The following is a 22,371-nucleotide window of genomic DNA, read 5'->3' on the forward strand; positions in this document are numbered from 1 at the left end:
TTGCTAAGAGTACTGAATCAAAGAGTGGGATAGCAGAGGTCATGATAAGATATTAAGATCGATATTACTTTCTAAAAGATTTTAAAAACAACGAGTTTTTTATCAAGTTATTTATATATATACATCTATATTCAGATACTATCAGATACTATCACTATAAGATATAAAGAAATGTAATTTTCTTTATATATATACCTTCTGCTCAAAAAGTACCCGGATTTTTTAAAATCCAAGGCTTAATGCCAACGCTTAACCCAATCTTCCACACACTTTTAGTAGGCCCATGCAGGTATGGCTGTTAGTTCCTTCAGCGAATTCTCTTTTATCGATTTAATCGACTCAAAACGCTTACTACGAAGGGGCAATTTGAGTTTCGGGAACAGAAAAAAGTCGCACAACAAGAATTTTCCATAGTAAAAATCGCTAAATGCACTTGAGGTAGTCTCACATTAACAGCTGCTGTAAACAAACTAATTTACAGATGTCGCTCAAATTTGTACTATATCTCAAGAAAGGGTGTACCAACATAACATGAAAAAAGTTTTTTTATTATGTTAACAAACAACAAAATCCGGATACTTTTTGAGCCGAAGTTAGTCTTAGATGTACAGCTAATGGTTTTATGTAGTTATCTAAACTTTTGAGATATTTAAAAATATTAAGTTTAGAATCACACTTTTTATACAAGGTGTTTATAGACCTTTAGGGATCCATTTGTTAGTAACATACCATGGATCTATGTAATAAATCTAAGCATTTTGGATTAAACTCGCTCAATCACTTTTACATCACAGTTACTAACTGGGCCTTAAAACTATATTTTATATGAACAGATTTGCGCAGAAACCAAATAATGCATTATAAATGCAGATCATGGACCTAGTAACTACTACAGTTTTATTTTATTAAGATTTGGAGATTTTTTTTTTGCTTCTGTGTGTTCTTTGTATGTTAATCTTCTGCCTAATATCATGCTTAATTTCATTTATTGGTATTTTTTTTGAAGATTCACCCTAAGGTGATTTTTTGGTAAATCTTTTTGAATTTTGATTTTCCAGTATTCGAACCGAGTATTGATGAATTTAAGTTCTTATTGCGCAATGGGCCTGGGAGCCTAAGTGGATCCCCCTGGGATCACCAGTATAACTAATTTCGTAATTTCGTTCTTATTGAGTTAGAATAGAAGCAATTTAAGATGATTGGGCTAAAGAGATGAGTGCGACAATTGTATCTACCAATACAGCTTCAGGGATAGACCTAATGATACTAACTATATAAACGTTTATTAAAAATTCAGACAAGAGCTATGAATTGCATTTTCAACTTATGTGAAGGAAAGAATATCTGTTTAAATTTTTTTTCCAGTGTATGTAAACAAAACATATATAAATTATTTTTATTCCAAAACCAAACAGAAAAGTGAAATCACACATTTGTCTAATTTAGGTTCCCTTCAAATCTTCTTACAACTAATAGGTCTTCGGTTTAAATGTGTTTAAATAATGTGACAAAACTGTTATTATTGGATGATTTGGTTTTACCCACCTATCTGTTTGTGTATTCGTCTTCTCGGGTATCTGTTTTTTAACTTGAAACCCAGTATTTTGGTTTTTAATCCCAGTATTTGGGATAACGGAATTTCTATCCTATTTTCCTGTTCATAGTATGTACTAACCTATTTAAATAAACCCTTTAAAACTCTTTAGAATCCTTCAATGCATTTGATTTTCAAAATGTACAACAAAAGTGCACAGAGAACTCTTCTGAAGGAGTGTGTTTACACTGTCATGACTTCACAGTGCTCCAGTGTTTTGTAGTCTGTCCAATAAATCATAAGAAATTAAAAATACATTGTCTGTCTGTCTGCTTTCGAAGTCATGTAAAGTGAAAGAAAGAAGTAGGAGTCACATATGCTGGTATGACAGTCAACACCAATTCTGGATTGTGTTCATCCGGGAAGATGAATGAAGAGTTCGATTTCTTTTCATTACTTCAAGCAATAACGTTGATCCGTTGCTAATTTCTACTCAAATTAAAACTGCTTTCAACAGCTTTTCTGTCCAGTCCACACAAAGTCAGCGAACATGCGTTTCGAATAGTTTTGAAAAATGAATAATTTTATTATTTTTTTATATTTTTTCCACATACGAGTATTTTCCTAAATGACTTTATGCACTTTACTTGCTTGCCATTGCCATTTGGACATTTGCCCATGTATGTCTCATAAAGTTTTACTCATGAATATTTATTTGCTGGCCTGTGGTGCTAATGACTCGTCTAACACTTTTCACTGGATTTTATTTGTTTACGGATTAAGACAATTTCTGTTTCATTATTATAATTTTCTTCATTTTTTTTTTGGTTTTTGTATTTCATATGCATTTTCACATCAATTTGTAATTATAATGAAAGCTATTGACGCTTCCATAATGCAAATCTCGAGTAAAGCCAATTTAAACAATGGGGGAGCTCAGGCAAATCAGACTTTTTTCCTTCGATGCATTTTGCATTTCCGGCACAGACGTCTAAATTGCGTTGCCGCTGATGCGATGCTATCAGTGCAGATTGTATACAATTTCTTGGCTAATATATCAAAACACTTTTCCATTTCTTGCTGCTCTGCTCTGTTTTTATTCCAAATCAGTGCTTCTTCTCCACCATTTACCATTTCTTCCCATAGCGTCCAATGAACAGATACGAGCGAGCAAGTACTGAAGAGGAAAAATTCGAACTACCGCGTTGCGCTTGTAATGTAAAATGATGTGGAACATTCGAGCGTGAGTAATGGAAGCCAAAATTACCGATTCCTTCCTGTTTAATTTTAGCACGGCTAATGTTCACATCACATTTGTGTGATATTTCTTGCTGCAGCTGCAGCGGTAGCCGATGTTGTTGTTGTTGTTGCTATTTGGTAAAGAGTTGGGCGCATTCTGCTCATAATGCATCTTTTCGTATAGATTTTCTTTAAACATGAAAGACATCGCTCCACATTTGCTATTCTTCGCTGTCTACTCGTTGGTTTTCCATTTTAAGAACTGTTTTGTTTATTTTAACAACAATGCAAACTGCACTGCCGGTCCAGTGCTTTTACCTCCAAACACACTCCCATTGTCTTCTATTTATGTTACTTACCCATTATTTAGTGCTAATATTGTAAACATTTTTCGAATTCATTTTAATAGAAGTGTCATTATAACCAAACTGGAATTTTACTTGGATATTTATTAATAGATATTAAAAATAGGAATGATTTACAGCAAAGTATCTTAAGCTTAACATCACTTTTCCATATACAAATATCAGTAAATATTATTAGGTATTACATACTAATAAAAATATTATATATATATATATATTATTTATTTATTTCTATTTAAGCCAGTGCATTTGAGCACTTTTACTCTTTCTTAACTCGAGGCATTTTTAAAACCCCTCTTTACGCCTTGACTGAACTATTGTTAATCAGACTAAGCAATAATTGACCTCAGATCTTCATACCTTCCCGAGGAGCCTGTAACCATTCATATCAATTTAGTTTATAATAGTGTATAATATATTATGTATATATTAATATAGTAAATTTAAATAATCTCTGTGTAGGTAATAAAAAAGAATTACTCACTACTACTACTTATATATTAAGTCCTAGTCTTACAACGCACTCATTAATTAAGGAACCTTTAAGAGTTCGATATTGGCCATTAAAGTAACCTATCAAATTCAAACATCACATATATCAAGTTCATCTCCAATCGAGACTTAGGCTAGGTTAGGTAGTACTGCCGATCTAAAGGAATCCACTATTGAAATTGACCCATTGACCGATTGCGTTTCCAGATAAGGTGAAAAATTCAGAGGTTTAAAACTACCTTGAATCTTTGACAATGCTATTAAAGATTGGTCTTGCAGTTGACCAAAATCTTCAAAAAAAGGAGACCCCTAAAATAGTAAAACGGTGTCGTGCAAGCACTGAGCAGTAACAAAGCAGATAAGAGACACTTTCAACATCCTATCCTCAAGTGGAGGAGATACAATTGAAAGGAAGATTTGATCTTCTAGCATGGTTTCCAAATCTGCAATAACTACTGTGTATTTTACACCTCCCATAAGACTGATATCACTACGACTCAATAGGAATATCGGATTTCTTTTTAATGGAACGTGACTAATTTGCTTATATATCACTGAGTCTTCCCATCTTATATTAAAAAGTTTAGCACATAAAGAATAGAACAAAAGTTTAACGGATGCAAGCAAAATGCCCAGATCGTTTAGGTGTTTCGAATGATTCCCAAAACACTCCATCTGACCAGCTCGTTCGCTTCGCAATCATCGAAAAAATTCATAGGAAATATTTCTGTGATGCATCACCATCTCCTTTAGAGATGTGTTACAGTCAAAAACTGACCTGGATGTACATTGGACTGAACTTAAGGACTTTAAAACAGCTTAACTATGCAATAATATGTATTCTATATATCCTGCAAAATATATTCACTTTCTGAGAATATATAGCTTTCCTACTGGCGATCACCTTCACCTTGCACAATGATCTTGAAGCCTATAGTAAGAATACTTATTCAGTCCTTCTGTGAAAACTAAACTCCCTTCTCGGTGTCAAAGATGTGGTTTAAATGTGTTTTAAATTTAAAATACTGTGACGCATTCATTAGGAAAATCGATTACTGTTTATTGATTCTGATAATTGATGATTATTGTTTCGATTATCGATCATTAGATTATCGATTATTGATTATCACTCAAATTCATTATAACATATTATAAATATTGACTCAATTGGGTGTAGAAATGAAAGAAATAAATGAGCCCATATATATGAGAAGAGAAAGTGTTGTTCCACTAAGATAATGCCTCGTGTCAAAATGTCAATAAAAGCCATTAGTTAAAGTGGGAATTGCTTTCCTAACCTCCATACTCTTCAGATCTGGACTTCACCTAGCACTCATTTTTGACAAACGTTTCGAATTTCAAAATCACACTAAAAATTATTCTAAACATCATTTTTGTGCTATAAAAAAACATTATTTTGTTTAGCACTGATGTTTGGTATTATATATATACTTTGGGTATATATGACATGTGTTGAAAATATAAGTTAATATCTAGGGCTTTAATATAAACCACTTGCAGCTGGGAAGTGGTTAAAGCAACAACGCTTGATATAAAAAATAAATAGTTCAGTGGTATATATCAAGCATTTGGAAGAGTTTTTCCATACACAATTACTACATATATATTGAAACAAATTTTCAAACATTTATTCTATGAAGGTGTAAAATCTTGTCTTAATGGTAGATTCTTTAGAATCAAAATGAACTACACAGAACTATTTTGAATGTTTCTCAATATGGCGTACTAGGCCCTGTTCTATATATGATATTAATTGTCGACTAGCCGTTATTCAATAAAATATAAATTGCAACATATAGTAATATTATTATCTATTGCTGTACTTATTTACATCTATAAGCTTATATAAACTGAAACTGTAGAGATAGATTAATTACAGTATATGACAATATGCTAATCAGTCATTATTATAAATAGTTTTTACTAAAAATCTATAAAAATATTCGTTGCAAATGCAAAATATACTGAGTAACTGAAGAAATGAAGTTAATTCTCTCAATTCGGCTTAAATCACTTTCACACGTAGACGTGACATTTACCCTCTAAAATACACACACAATAAAATCCCCAATCAAACTATAAACGCAGGCAGTTCCATACTTGAACCATACTTAACTTGACGGACATCATTCAAATCTAAGCTATTCTTAGGAAAAAAAGTTTTTGTACCCAAAACAATCATCAAATCAGCATAGATCTGCGATATTTAACTTTGGTACTCGGAGGCTAAAACAATCATAGACTCACTAGATCCAGTCCACTCTAAATTGACCAGAGTTTAAAGTAGGCTTAAAAGGTGCTTATTAATGCATTGACACATATACTCGAATATGACTATTACCTATTGTGATGCCTTACCTTCTTGCATTATCATCGTTAAAATATTTAATTTTTCAAAAGGAAATTAAGGAAAAGGGAAATGAAGGAGTTGTGATAAATTTACTTTTGTTATCTCCAAAAGGTCAGTAAAGTCGTCCAGAATGTTAAGCTAATGTTCAGTAAAGTCGTCCGTTAAGTGATTTGTAGATTCCACTTATTCTTTATCATGGTAATTTCATCTGTTTGTGCTTTTGTCATAATGTGCCAACGTCAAAGCATTGGTGCAAAATCCAATTCTTGTTAGTACTTCAAAAGCGCACTTATTGCTGGTTTGCTGGAAACTAAAAGATAATTCTCCTATATAATATTCGCTATAAAAGAAGCGAAGGAATACTTAAGGAATACTTTCTTCCAATGTAACACAGCGTTGCGACCATGGTAAATCTTTTTGTGCTTTTACCTGACTATAACTGAACAGAAGACATTCCACCCTTCAAACAAAAAAACGAATGTCAGCTATTGAGGTCATCTTAACATTAATTTAGAAATGGTCGCAAAGGGGTTCTAGTCTGCACAAGTCTCATATTCTACACAATTAGTCCCTTATTTATTCAGTTCAGCTATATTCACAATTGGGGGCTTTCATGGAGGCGTTGAAATCGTCTAGGTCTATGTTGTGGCTTTCTCCGACTATCTCATCTGCTAGTTATATTATATAAAATAAATTTCAACAGGAAAATAGTCTAACAGAGAGGTAGAAGAATATATAATATGATTATTTATAGGTATGTAGAATAACTAATATTAGGTGTGAAGAGAGCCACTATCTATTACATGAAAAAGAAAATATGTCGTTCAGAAGGTGTTCTCAGCTAAAAAATAATCTTTACCATCTATAGGATGCAATTATGGTATATCCTAATTAAACCAACAATAACAGTCTATGGCAATAACACGTGAGTTCTATTTAAATTTTCTTGACGGTCTGACGGTCTTCATAGTCTGCATAATGAGGCGCTGGATAAGGCACTGGAACTGTCCGAACAGTTGATTGTTTAAAAGAAAGATTTTAAAGCACTTATGTTATAAAATCTTTGTACCTTTTTCCATTATTTTGTGGTTTTTGGAGCGATAAAAATTTGGTATATGTTATGGAAACGAAATCGCAAATAAAACTATTTGAGAATTTTTAAATAACTATATTCATCAAATAATAAAAACTAAATTAAAAATAACTGGCAGGTTAATTTGTATAAAATACAGATTCAAAGAAAAAATCTCATCAAAAATAACATTTGAAATTCTATGTTTAACTTTTTATTTTATTTAACATACACAGAAACACCTCATTTTAACATTTTACATAGCATGTAAAAATATTATTTTCTCGTGTTTTAGTGGGAAATTAAGATTGGTTTTTGTCACAACTATAACCTGTCTTATCGACAGCAAAGACACAAAATATCTTGGTTCTAAACCAAAGATAGAAACATCGTAACATTCTATGTTAATCAACAGAATGCAAAATGTCATAGAAATGTTTACAACAGAAATTGCATTTAATTTTACATAGTGTATAGTTTTCTGAATGTCAACATATTTTTACACTGTTAAGTGGTTTGTGAGACGTAAAAAATTTAATTATTTTTAAATAATTTTATTTAATTTTTTTTTAAATTAAATTAAATTATTTTAATTAAATGTCTACAGTTACGGTTTTACAATAAAAGAAAATTGATAGCAACTTCTAGTGATTAATTTTGATGCTTGTGATGACTGTCGTTAGATGCCATATACGTAGTAATATGGATAATAACCGTTGCAGGATGAACTAGAATAATAATTATATTTTTATATAATTGCTATTTTAATGTTATATTTTTCTCAATTTTTTAGAAAACATTTTTGTAGTCTAAAATGGTTGCATATTTTTTTTTTTAAATATGTACATAATATAATTTTGCTGAAATATCTTAAATAGTTCCCAAATGATTTATCTTTTTGCCCATCGGGTAATGTTTTCTTAAGACATTAACGCTTTTGTCACTTAATTTTTTTTTCAATGTTAGGTTTTTAACAGTCCATATTTTACAGTAAATATTGATACAGTCTCTATATGATTCCTTTACATTTTCTCAATCAAGAAGAAATACGTTTTTTTAATCAAGTTCAAGATTCTTCATTAAGACTGCTCCTACATTAATAATGCTCCTATATTTAGCTTTGTGCTGTTGAAGCATATGCAGTTATTTTTTAAAAAATTCTTAGTATTCTCACTTCATTTTATACTTAAACTTATTCATTCACATATATCATTTTGTTTAATATTAAACAGATTCATATTAATATTAATAATGAAGTTGTTGTTGTTATTCAAAGTAAGTAAAGTAATAAACTTACCTGAAAAAATAGCGTAAACGCCACCCATTGATAATATTTTGTATGTTTTATTGTAAGAGGTCCACGTCCCTGCGAATTATGAACCCCAGGAAAAGGCACCTCGGATCCTTGCTTCTTCATGAAGGCATCCACCACTGTATAAGTTGAGTGAATCCAACAATATGTATTAAGCACATCTTCCGGAATGTCTCTGTTTTAGGAGAATATGATAAAATAATAATTATTATTTAAAAAAATAATATTTATATTGATTTTATAAAAAAAATAATATTTTAGTATTTAATTAAATCCGTAAAAAAAAATCATTTGAATAATCATTACTGAGAGATTTTTCAGTGGAACATATTTTTATTGTGACATATTTTTTCATAAATTGCTCAAAATATATTTATAAAAAATTCATTATGAATATTATGTTATTTTTTATTAATTTTTTTCTTAATTTGTTGATGCAGTTAGCTGGCACATTGGCAGTTATTTCTTTATTTTCGTTTTTCTAATGCAGTAGCTGTTAACATATATTATATAATTTTACAGTGATTTTAGGTAACAGTGACAGTCAGTTAAAATTATTAAATGCCCTTAGAATCTACGGGTTCATCGTGATACCATTAGATAACACGGAACTATGACTGTTATGACTATTATGAAATTTAATATTTGTCAGGGTGCGAGTTCAGCTCTTGATACTTAGGTGTGAAGTAATAAAAAATCTGAATTAACATTAATTTGATTAAAAACCTGCTTTCAAATATTTCGAGTCTCAAAAGATGATCATTGGAGAGAATTTTGAGCTATTCCCAGTCCTACATTCCATCTAATGATGGATATTTTACTATACTCAAAATATCTATATGGTCAGCTAAAAATTCAATTAATTAAAAATAATGAATATAAATATGATTTATTCATAAAAATAGGAAAAATGAATGTAATGAATGTTCGAAATCTCGAGAACAGTAGATGTTTACGGTAGATTAGTTTCTTAAAATAGTTTCAAAACATTAAATACATTAGCTTGTCTTAAATGTAATAGTTTTTATTGAGTAAAATAGTCACTGTTGTCATAAGTGAAGTAAAAATCAAACTTAATTAAGTAAAATATGTTAATTTCGTGTGATTATTATAAGTCATTGATATCAAATTTTAATGTTTATGCCATCTTTATGTTTTAATATAATATTTAAATTATTTTCCATCTTTTGTATTATTCTTAACACTCTCAAATAAAAAAAAAATTGTTTTTGTATAAAATATACATACTTCATTAATAAATATTCAACATACCTGGTATGAACACAGTCTATTGGATTTCCTACGTACTGTCGCGTCGTAACAGCAATCGAAAATGTTATTAACAGAATAACAGTTGCATTTGTGTGCAGACGAAATACAGGTGAATCGATTTTAACATGAGACACCTTTTGAGGACATCACCAAACAAATATAATTAACGACCAAATACCATTGATGACGACAAAAGTCGTTTTATGACGTCATAGTTAACAGTTCATAAAGTGTTTTGTTGATATTTGTGTGTGTAAAATTATAAAGAAAATATTAATATTATTATGAGAATTGGCAAAAGTTTAAATGTTAAATATAATTAAGAAGATTATAAAAATTAACTTATGAGTTTTGTTATAAATCAAAGTTGCTTGCGTACTTAATTAAATACATTCTCGACTTATGAAAGATACAATAATTAACTGTTGGTCAAAGTTTAAAAATAATTAAACAAATTAATTAAGTCAAAAAAATTTTTAACAGTCTGTTATTAGTCGCAATAATTTTTAGTTACTTTCCAATGTTGATATAATTTGTTTAATTATTTTTAATTTTTTTTTAATTGTTACTCAATATGTGTTTATATAGTTATTTTGCTATTATTATAATAAATTATATACTCAAATAATTAATTATACTCAATAAACTGAAGTACATTTAACATTACTCGCAACTCCTCAAATGATAATTTTACTGACTCAGTATTGTTACTGATGTTCTCAAGTATGTAAGTATAGTAAGGTGTGAATATAAACATATTTACTTATATAAACTATATTGTTATAAGTAATTTCGTTAAATAAAATAATTGTTTTGTAATGAATTTGGCAATTCGTTAATGCAAAAATGTTTATAACGAATTTTGAAGTTTGCATGTTTCATGAAGGAATGCAAATTTTTTTGTCAATTTTATTTAATTTTAATTTTTTTTTTTTTGTTTTTTTGGAACTTTGATATTTCAAATCAACATTTCATGTTTTCAAAATGAATTTACATTTTAATTTTTTTTTAATTTTGTGTTTTCCAATATATAATTTAATTCTTTTGTGGAATTTTTGCAATTTTTGTAAATTTTATTTTGTAAACAAATTGTGGCATTTTGTGGTCGGAAAGTATATTTTATTTTATATTTTATGCTCTGAAATATAAACTAGTCCGAGCGCCTTTAAAAAATTAATATACTAGATTTATAATAAATATGATCTACAGTTTTATATTATAAAAACTTTTAATTGATATCTAGTTGCCGAGTTTTCTTAAACTTTAAAATAAGCTCTTCGCTGTGAAGTAAGAAAAAATCAAAATTAACATTAATTTAATTAAAAACCTATTTTAAACTATTTCCAGTCTGAAAAGAAAATCATTGGAGAGAATTGTGAGCTATTCCCGATCCTACATTCCATCTATTAAAACTCCCCTATCAGAACTTTATAATAAATAAGACTTTGAACATTAAATATTAAAAGATTAGTTTAAAATATTTAGAACTGAAAGGATCATAGTGCTTGATAATCACTTTTTCACTATCAATTCTTAATTCTTTGTAAAATTTAGCTTTAACAGAGTTTCTGCCGTTTTTAATAGTCATAAGGTATACTAAGATGTAGTATGATCTATTACCGACGAAAGAACAAAAATCTGCCGAATGCTCATTTTCATTACGAGAATGGTAGATCGGAAGAGTCCTCTAAGGGACGTTGTACGTATGCACTCATTCCCAACATTAATGAACGGGTGACAAGACAACATGATGAAGTGGACTACAATCTGACTCAAATATTAAGCGACCGCAGATGCTTTTTGGAATATCTTTATCCATTTTAGCTGGCAAATAGTTTCTGCTGCCAAAACTGCCACAACATCGTAGAAAGCGCAGAAGATGTGGTGCTTTGTTGCGACCGCTTTAAAATGAAATATGAACTACTCGTTAGAGCCTCACTAAGGCATTTATCATCTCTTAACAGCATTGCACATGAAATGTATTCTAAAAACAGCTTTAAATGAGATGCAACTCATACTATGCGGCACCTGAGACATTATGTAGAGGAGCGGAAAGCTCTTTCACAGCTCGCATAAGTGGGAAGGGCGTTCCAAAAAAGAACAGTTGCAGTGATACAGCTGCAATGCAGTCAATTGACAAAATGACGACAAAAAAACAGACGTTTCTGCTTCGTACTCTGCGTGACCTCTTGACGATATACCAAATTGGTGATACCGGGAGGTCTAATTGTCGAACAACATCTTTGTGATTTTAGTGGGTTGAAGTCTCACACTGACTGGGCTTTCGATTGCTTTAAAAACATCTCGTTTAAGGAAAAAGATACGGTATGATAAATTCCTGTTCTATACTATCCTATGCTCTTAGCTCAACTTCCAAAAAAAAATATTGGTATTATCACCACATTCCTACTTTTTGATATATGCTTTCATATAAGTTGAATTCCTACTGAAGTATGAAAAAAATAGAAGCAGGACTTCAGTATAGTTTTATTGGGCTCCATTCTTATAGTGAAGATACAAAAATGATGTTGTAGTGTGATGTACTGAGCCCGTGGCAATTACAAGATGGAGCAATTAGTGAATATAAATTGATATATATATCGTATATTCAACTTGATGCGTATGGCTGCTTTATTTATTGCTTCAATTAAATATATATAATGTTATATGTATAGGGAAAAGTGCGTACATATTTCTATTAAAATTCAAAGTTTATTTTCTATAGAAATTTCAAACTAAATCAATCTAATTTGTAAATGAAGTTTATCAAAATCTCACACTGGTTGCCTGGCATTGTCGATAAGTCTTTAGATTTTTCGATTGAAAACTAACAAAATGCCACAAAAGTGTTTAAAATTTTAGTTGAAATGATTTTCCAATTTTGAGAGTTATTTACTCTTCAATCAATGCTAAAATTAAAATGCATTTTATGTGAATATCTCAATTGAATTATGTTGAATGCCATTAAAATGTTTTCGAATCAAATGACATTTTTGCGAAAATAAATCTTTTCATAACGATGACTACTGAATCGATATTTTATTGGTGTTCGAATTGGAGTCTCAATCAAAAGATACAAAAGTACGAAACAAATAAACATTTATGAAATTACGATAATATTCTTAAATTATTTAAGAATTTCTTTCGTTTTGGTTTTTTTTATTTAAAATTTTATTTTAAAAGTGAATTTTTATGTGAAATTTAGTGAAAAGTGAATTGAAAAAAATTTATTGTGAATCGAACTGTGAATTGTAATTTTAACTGTGATTAGAGGTGAAGGTGAATAAATTCAGTGAGTTGAATTTCAAGAGTGAAGAGTGATATTTGTAGATCGTGAAAGTTGTGATTAAGCAAATGTGATATTGTCTGCTTTGAGCTAAAATATTTTGCTAAAAGTTAATTAATAAAATATCTCTAAACGCCATTGTTTGAAAAAAGTCAAGTGAAATTGATAAAGTGATAGTTTGTTAAGTGGTGAAGTGGTGAAAGTGATTGAAAGGTGAAAAAACAAAATTTACGTTTGTGAAAGTTAAAGGATAAAGAGCTTTATTGTTCCATTAAAGAATAAAGGAACAATAAATAAAATTTTAGGGATTTTAAAATTTACTGGATCGATTTTAATTGTTCGAATTGGGGCCAAATTTTTACAATTTAGTTTTGTGGATTTAATTTTAGATTTTAGCATTTTAAAGAGTGAAGATTTAAGAAACTTACAGATGTCATTTATTTCGTTTTTCTACTAATTTAAATAATTCAAATATTTTTATTATAACACTTAAATCAATTGTTCCACAACTGTAAGTTCCTTACTAGTTTGAAAAAAATCTAGCAGTACATTTAAATAACTTAGCTTTAAGATACTTAATAAAGCATTGTAATTCAGTAATAATATTAAGTATATAAATTAATTGTTTTTACTTAATTTCTGATATAAAACAATTACAATTTTAACGCACAATAGTAAAATCGCTTAAGAATACATAAAATTACACAAAAATACTTTAAAAATCGAATAGCTTCGTAATGTTGTTATTGGGTTAAGCATTACTTTGATTTTATTGCTATTTTTATTTAATTTAATTTTTCGTTACTTTTTGTTATTAATTTAAGTTAATTAAGAGGAAATTAGTTGTTAACCTTAAAAAAATAATTTTAATTAATTTTATCGTGTGAAGACTTGAGTGAGTATTATTATTTGCTGATTTATGTGTCTTTTTAGTGTAAAAAATTTGAAAAATATTTCAAGTGTTGTTCACTAATTAAAAAATTTTCAAAAATATCAAAAGTAATTGACATTTATTAAAAAATTTTAACTAAATTTGTGTTAGAATTCATTGTCGTGTGGTGTGTTTTTATTAAGAAAAAATAAAAATAATTATTATTAAATAATTATTTTTGCAAGTATTTAGTGTTTTTTTAGTGTGAATGTGCGAGTTTGAAAAAAGTGAGTTTTAGAGAGAAGAGAGAGAGAGAGAGTGAGCGATGTTTAATTTAAAATTTTTATTACTAGTGATTAATATATGATAAATAGTTTTTTAAATGTGTTAATATATGAATAAAATCTATAAATTTTTATTTTTGTTTTTATATGTATGATGTTCTTCTATAAGTTATGCTTTCAACAAAAAATTCATGTTTAATATATCCTTTATATTACATTAAAATGGCTCTACTGACGTTCCACGTTATTAGCACCAGCGATATTGAACCAGTAATATATTATATTGTCATATATTGTCATATACACTCAGAGACAGTTTAAGACAAGTGTGATTGGTTGTCGTATGTCAATTAGTTCCTTTACATTTATTATCTAGTTCTCTGTTTTAAGTTCTTAGTAATTTAAGTTCTTAGAATTTAAATTCTTGGAAATTTTAAAAAACACCTCTAACAAAAATTCTCTATTTGGTTTACATGAAAATTTAAACCATGCTTTGTAGACAGCTTAAGAAATGCCTGAATATTTTCTCTGTTTCAACCGAGGTTTAATTTGTGGTGCCTAAATTAAAAAGGTAATATATTTTATGTGTATGTGCTCATGTTTATAGTAATTTTCTTCTAAATGGTGAAATTTCTGCCACTATTTTTTGACCATCGTGACAAGGTGACTATGGTTCATCACCATAACCAATAAGCTCCTCTCTGTGCCTTTATGCACATTAAAAATACTAACAATTTCCCATTAAAAATGATTATGACTCAATGCGTAACTTAGCCATAACAGAGAAAATATTAATATGAATATATCATTGTGATATTTCATGTTTTTTTAAGTTCTCTAAAATACAAAAGTGTTGATCGCATAACTTATATCAAAACTCCACCAATCTTCTTCAGTTCAATTTAGAGTGTGTCATAGTAATATATATGTAAAAATTTGCATATAACATAGCTTTGTGATATTATTTGATATCTTCAGATGCTCATATGAAGACATAAATTATGTGTGATATTCATAAGAAAGTTTTAAAATTTTATGTGATAAATTTTTTTAATGTTTCTTTGTGTGTCTTTTAAAAATTGTTGTAGCTATCAACATCACTATGAGTACGTGGTATTGTGATATCATTGCGAGGATATTTTTTATACGTTTATGTATGTTTACAGTTTTAAAATTTTGTTGTGATATATAGTAAATATTTTCACTACCGATTAATGCTTTACTGGTGACATGGTGACAGCTGGTTAGTTTGTTGTGATATATGCTCGACTTAATAAGTCAATATGATGATGTACGAGTATATTTTTTATATATTGTTTAATTTATGTTTATGATTGTAATATAATTTTTTTAATGTTTCAATATAAACTATATAAATGTTTTTTTTTTTTTTGGATTGGATTATTTTTTCCGTATTTTATGTTGCAAAGTGCAATGTTAATGCTTTTTCTGTTGTTTGAATTCAATTTAGCCAGTGATTGTTATTGCCGTGATTAAAAACATTTTGTTGAGCCTTGTGATATGTCATTTAGTTCATAGTGAGTTTTATTGTTATCATTTAAAGGTGAAATATATATTTTGCATTTAATTATTTGGTGGTTGTTAGCAATTTGTATGAAGTGAGAAAGAGTAAAAAATGTGAGTTTTTTTTTTCAGCCATGAGATAAGTGAATATTGCCTGTGAGAAATTGTGTTAATGAATTTGTGATAATAAAAGTGAATAGTCATTTTCAGCTAAAATTGATAATTGAAAATTGTTACATTTATTTTGATGGGAAAAAATTAATGGATTAAATGATTTCATTACGGTTTATTGGTTTATTATCTGAACAATTGGTTTTGTTAATGTGCTTTAGTTAATTATTGGAATGAAGAACTGCTGCGTTTTTGTACTGAGTGAATAGCGACTATGAAAATTTTTTTGGTGAAAATTAGCTGCTTTTTGATTGAAAAAGGTGAATTAATTAATGGTGAACTAGCGAAAATGGTGAAAAAGGTGATTTAGGTGAAACTATGTGAAGAAATTAGGTGAAAATAAGTGATAATGTGAAATTAATTAAAAAGAAATTTTAAGTATACAAAAAGAAAATACAAAAAGAACTTATATTAAATTAAAAAGTAATAGAAAGTAAATTATTTATAACATAAAGAGTTTAAAATTTATTTATTTCCGTTAAGTTTTGGGTGGATATTTAATTTTTATTTATTTTTTATAAACAAAATGACTGAATTTAATTTTTTAAATTTAATTTTATTTAATACAATCGTTTAATTTTTTAGACTGCAGTACTCGCAAGTAAATTAAGCTTTTGTTAGTCATAAGCAATTAACGAAATCATTGCAAAATTTTCACAAAATAAAAATATTTCATTAAAACTTAAAGAATAACAACTAACATAAGAAAAAATAATAAATTAATATTTTTGGTTTGGCAGCATTCAGCATTTGCAACGTAGCTGAAATAACTTAATTTGCAAAAGTTAACTGCCACATCGATGATACACTAAAATTATTTCCTAATAAATTTTCTTACTCCACGTTCTTAGACTATTAGGAACCGGAAATGATAAAATGCCTTTTAACTTGTGACAGTCTGAGTCTGGCATAATGTTTTGCCTATTCATGCCCCACCCTACCATCCTACCACTCTGCTCTTGCTCATTTCTTTCACTTGCCATTTTATTCCTAACTATGCTTCTTAATTATTTACAAGAACAAATCGCACAGCTTTTACTTGAGTCAACATCCCTAAGCAGCGACTTTGCAGCTCTGTACTTTAAGGGTGATTTACCCTTTTCAAGCGAAGTTGCGAACGGGAAAGGAAAAACTTTGTGCGGTTGCAACTCGAGGTCTTCGCTGACGCTATGCCCAACGTAACCAATTTACTGTAAAAATAGACTCAACTCGACTCGACTCGACATGACTCGGGGAAGAGTTCGCCTGTGCCTGGATTGCGTGGAAGGACAAGTTGCTGCTTTTTTTTATCACAACTATATTTTTTTTGTTTTTTTGCTTTTGTTAGCTGGTTTTTCTTTGTGGAGTTCTTCTGCTCTAGTGGTACCATTTGCTTGACAATTTTCACTGTGATTCATGTTATGTGGCAATAAGAATGAACGTTATGAACGTAAACAATCTACAATGCAGATACTTTTGGTAATAAAGATGCAATAAAGAACAACAGCAGCAACAACAATAACAAAGGCAGGAGTAAGTCGGCAGGACGCAAAAGACAGTGGGAGGAGATACCAGAACAATATGCTTTAAGCGAGTCGTTACCCATTTTTACTTGTAATTCCTTTCTTCGTTTTTAACTTACTTATTAAATTGTGTAGGCTCGGTTTGTGTTGTCGCAACACGCACGCTTCATTAGACTTCTGAGATTCTTTTTTGGTTGTAGTTGGAAAGTTTCTTGAGAAAATTGGCTGAATAGACACTATTGGCAAGTCATCTTAGACTGCATAAACTTTTTGACTTTTAATTTTTTTATTACAAAAATAAATGGCTGCACTCAATTAATTTGTTAATTGCCCTTCTGCTTGCATAATTCTAAAAAGTCAGACAACTTCAGTTGAGTTCTAATAAAATTTTATATAGACTTTATGCCATTGTTGCAGGAGTTTTTGGTGTTTAAAACCAAAATTCTAGGGTTCAAATCATGAATATAAGAATATATTGAAATTTACAGTTCATTGAATAAATTTATATATAAAGGATACCTTTGAAATACCATCGAATTAATCCTTTAGTTTCCAAGAATGAATTAGGAAAGTCTGTACTTGAACTGTCATGATGATTTCTACAATCTTCACAATAAGCCATTTAATCTTTTTAAAAATTTAGGTCCTAATTTTAATTAAATGACGCTGACTTTGATAATCTTTATTTAATCTTTATTTTTTTCTTGAACAAATATTGCTTATTTATTTTAAAACTATCTGCAGTAGTTAAGGTTAGGTGGATCCAAACGATTCACTTAGGCCTATTGGGTGATTGTGTTATCGTATAAAACTCAACATAATGAGATGAAAAGTCATTATATAGAAACTCAAAGGTTTATAAACTACTTGGAACCTTTGGCAAAGCTTAAAATATGGAAGGACTTGAATTTGACTAAGATCCTCCAAAAAAGGAGGACACAAAAATAATAAAATGGCGCTGAGCATAGACTGGGTACTAACAAAGCAGTTGAGTGCCAATTTTATCGTCCTTTTCATAACTCTAACAGGAATGATTAAAAGAGAGTTTCAATTTGTTAGCATGAGACCATAATCAGTTATGGCCTGTGAGTAAACCTACCACAAGATTGATGTATCTAAGGGGCATCTCAATGAAAGTGTTGAATTTCTTTTTAATATAACGTACTCAACATACATACAGATGCCTACATATCTTTGAGTCTTCTCATATTTTATTAAAAATTTCAGTAGAGAGAGAATTCGACAAAAGTCAACGAAACGTGCTGAGTGATTATTTAAAGTATCTAGCTAACTCAGTTGCCTTGCAGTTACCAAAAATATCACCACGATAGGGAAGATAGAGTATAGAAATATTTAACTGCACCGACATCTCCTTTACAGATGTATAGCAATAAAAAATCAGTCTAGATTTATATTGGCTTGACTTAAGAACCTCAAAGCAGGTTGGCTGTTCGATGATATCTATATATTCTTAATAAATAAATTATTCACTTTGGCTGTTTGATGGTATGTATATATTCTTAATATGTAATTTATTCACTTCCAAACAAGCTATAGCTTCCTAAAACTGCGATCTTCTTCATCTGAAAACCACTACAATGATCTTGAAGTCTATAGTAGGAAGATTTATTCAGCCTTTCCAAGAAAACTCTACTTCCTATCCTATTACCTATTTTAAAAGATCTATAAAAATGGTTACACCTTCTTCTAATGAGAGATCACCCGATATCCATGTGTCTCTTAATGAAAAATCGACATCAAATTTTCTGTTGAAATGGGGCATGGGACAGATGTAGTCAATGTTAATATTCCTCTACAAAATTTGGAGGAAAATTATAATTGGGTTATTTTTAAATATTATACTACTTTCGTTAACAAAATTTTGGCATTTGGTAGTAGCATAATACTACTACATTATAGTAATACATTTATTTTGAAATGATCCTTTAAAAAATATTTTTTATACACTTTTATACCATAATTCTAATATATTTTTTTAATGACCAAATTAAATTTTTCTGTTTTTAAAGGAGCTAATTAGTTAATGTTAAATAATACACAAATTTTTAAAATTTGTAGTTTCAAAAAATATTTTTTATTGTCACCGATATTTCGACTGTAGTCTATAGTATAGTTATCCTTACGGTATACAGAGTATTTTGAATCTTCTTCTGGGTTCTCAGTATACTTTGAAGATGACTACAAACTATAGTCAAAATGTCAATAAAAATATATTATATTTATATAAAATATATATATAAATTATTTTTATAATAATAAAATATATTTTTAAAACTAATTCAAAAAGTTTGGTATTATTTAACATTGCTCAATTAGTTCGTTTAAAAATATAAATAATAATTCTATTACAATTAACAAATTAATAAGTTTGATAAGATAAATAATCAGAAAAAATAATTTATTAATTAAATTAAATTATAACTAAAAATTTTAAATATAGTAATTAAATAATTATCTTTAAAACATACAAGAAAGAGAGGCGGTTTAAGTAGCGCTCGCGAGCATTGTGCAGAAGCAGCAAGGATATTTTTATTTTACATATAATTTTTTTACGTATATATTTGTAATTAAATATATATTACTCATTAATAAAGCACAGTTTACAGTTATTTATTTGACAAACTATTTTTACAAAAAACAAATCAATTTCATTGAACAAAAAACAGCAAATTTCTCAAAAATAAACAATTTTACTAACTACGAAACTCAACCAAATTACCAACTCGAAAATACAAGTAACTTCTACTACGAATTTACACCGAAAAACGCTGTTTCGAAACATTTCCATTTCATATATATATATATAAATGTGAGTATTATATGTTAGTTAGTATAGCACAATATACAGGCAGGATATGCCATAGTTTAATATAACATAGTATATATTTATATGATTAATACAAAGTAACAATAATAGAACTAAAAAAGTATTTGGTGGATGCATAAAAAGCATTTCAATATTTTACATTTGATGCTGAATATTTGCTTTATCATAAATTGTAAATATTATATTTTGCTTATATTTTATTGGTAACATATTTTCAAGTCATGGCGAACTACGGCATTCTATAATTAATTCAGTAAATATTTTTATTTATACAAACGAAATAATAAGCGGCGGGGTTATATTTGCATGTCGGCCTCTGAGAAGTCAAACGAAAAAATTTGCTCAGATTAGAAGCATTATTCTTACCTCAGGCATGTTTTAGTGTTTTAGTGCTAATTTAGTGTCGGTGTTCAGTTAAAAATTAAAAAAAATATACATAAATCTGCTTGCATTTTGTAATTTACAGGATTAGCAATTGATTTGTGTTTATAACATATTTTAAATTAAATAAATTAGAGTATGTGTTTTTCTAATAATAAATAATATTTAACTAACATTAGTTAGTGTGTGTATTTATAACAATAAGTGTTCATTTAAATATTACATCCTTCAGAAACTATCCATTAGCATGGAATACATCAAAATAAATATTTATATCCTTAATACTGGTAAGGAAATCTGAAGCTATACTCTCTTCATTCATTATTCTACGATTAATATTCCACTAATTTTAACTTATGGGTACAACTATTAAATCTCTTTCCTGCAAATCGAAAATCTCTTATAATTATTGTGGGATCAAAAGAATAATATGATTTTATTTAACAGTGTTAATGATTTCTATCTGATTCGATTATATTCAGTTCTCTTTTATATTAATTTTTTTTTATTTCATATATATAAATATGAATATTAAATTTTATTTAAGTTGATTATTTTTTTTTATATATTATACTTACTAAAATTTAATTTTATTTAATGGGGTACTATTTTTTTATTTGTACCTTATAAGAAATGAATATTATTTTAATACACATTTTATTTCGTGTTGTTTCATATAAAGGGTGTTCATGATTTTGAGTAACAAATTCGGGTTTCAAGTGAAATGATAAAACTGTAATATATTGACAACTAAATGCATTCCTGGTACATATACTTTGTTGTTGGGACATTACAGTGTTTTTATGTCACTCGAATAACCAGCCACTTTGTACTCAATTACTGAGCTCAGTATAAGACCACGAGTGCCACAATAGTTTTATTATTTTATTTTATTTTGTTTTATCTTTTTTATTTTATTTCATAATTTTTTGTTGTATATTTTATTTATTTTATCGTATTTTATTTTATTTTTTTTATTTTGTTTGATTTTTATTTTATTTTGTTTTATCTTTTTTATTTTATTTCATAATTTTTTGTTGTATATATTATTTATTTTATCGTATTTTATTTTATTTTTTTTATTTTGTTTGATTTCTATTTTATTTTTATTTTAATTTTTTTCTTAAATTTATTTTATATATTATTGTTTAGATATTAATAAATATATATTAAATTATTATTAAAATAATAATAATTTGATGATAAATAATCTTATTAAAATTTTTAATATCCTATTTTTTTTTTAATGATAAAGTGTCTTTAAAGTTTTATAATTTCTTTTCCTTTTATAAGCCTTTTTATTAAGTAAAATGTTTACTATTTTTTTTTTTAATATACTACTTCTTAGTTCACATTATTTTATTTTATTCATTTTTTTGTTTATTTAATCTTTTTTATTTAATTTATTTTTTGTTTTATAATAGAGTTGAACCCATTTCAGCTATAATATATAGCTGAAAGTTATATATTCTGAATAAATTATGCTTGTTCTGTAGTAGAATGGGCTCATAAAATGATTCCATTTTTTTTATTTATTATGATGCTTATTTAAAAAAATTTTATTTATTTTTTAATAAGTTTTTTGATATTCACCGGGTTTAGGTCATTTATTTAACATATAAAAATGATAAAAAATTACAGTTATTAATTTGTGTTGAAATTTATTTTATATTTTAAAAAAATATCAGTATAATAAATATTTAATAAATATATAAAAATTTTAACATAAATCAATAAGTGTACTTTTTTATCCATTTTATATTTTAAATAAACTTATTAATAAATTGGTCGTAATAACAATGAATTATTAATGATTTTTTATTTGTGTTTTATTTTTGTTTAAATCC

At 28.0% G+C, this 22,371-nt stretch overlaps 1 protein-coding gene across 1 annotated transcript; it reads right to left on the reverse strand.

Moving 5' to 3' along the window:
• Positions 1-2,661: 2,661 nt before the first annotated feature.
• Positions 2,662-20,518, reverse strand: LOC119666418 (innexin shaking-B-like). Its single transcript, XM_038075696.1, has 4 exons — positions 20,510-20,518; positions 9,658-9,791; positions 8,371-8,560; positions 2,662-2,904 (listed from the first exon to the last, which is right to left on the reverse strand). Exons 1-4 carry the CDS (start codon positions 20,516-20,518, stop codon positions 2,662-2,664), a joined length of 576 nt encoding a protein of 191 aa, XP_037931624.1.
• Positions 20,519-22,371: the final 1,853 nt, after the last annotated feature.

Source organism: Teleopsis dalmanni, chromosome 1 (genome assembly GCF_002237135.1).
Source record: "Teleopsis dalmanni isolate 2A chromosome 1, ASM223713v2, whole genome shotgun sequence".
In the NCBI taxonomy this organism is placed as follows: Eukaryota; Metazoa; Arthropoda; class Insecta; order Diptera; family Diopsidae; genus Teleopsis; species Teleopsis dalmanni.

Coding starts and splice junctions, on each gene's coding strand:
- LOC119666418 (XM_038075696.1), bottom strand. Junction 8,561..9,657: donor ATAGACTGTGTTCATACCAG/GTATGTTGAATA, acceptor CTCCTAAAACAG/AGACATTCCGGAAGATGTGC. Junction 2,905..8,370: donor CGTTTACGCTATTTTTTCAG/GTAAGTTTATTA, acceptor TTTACCAAATAG/CAACAACAACAACAACATCG.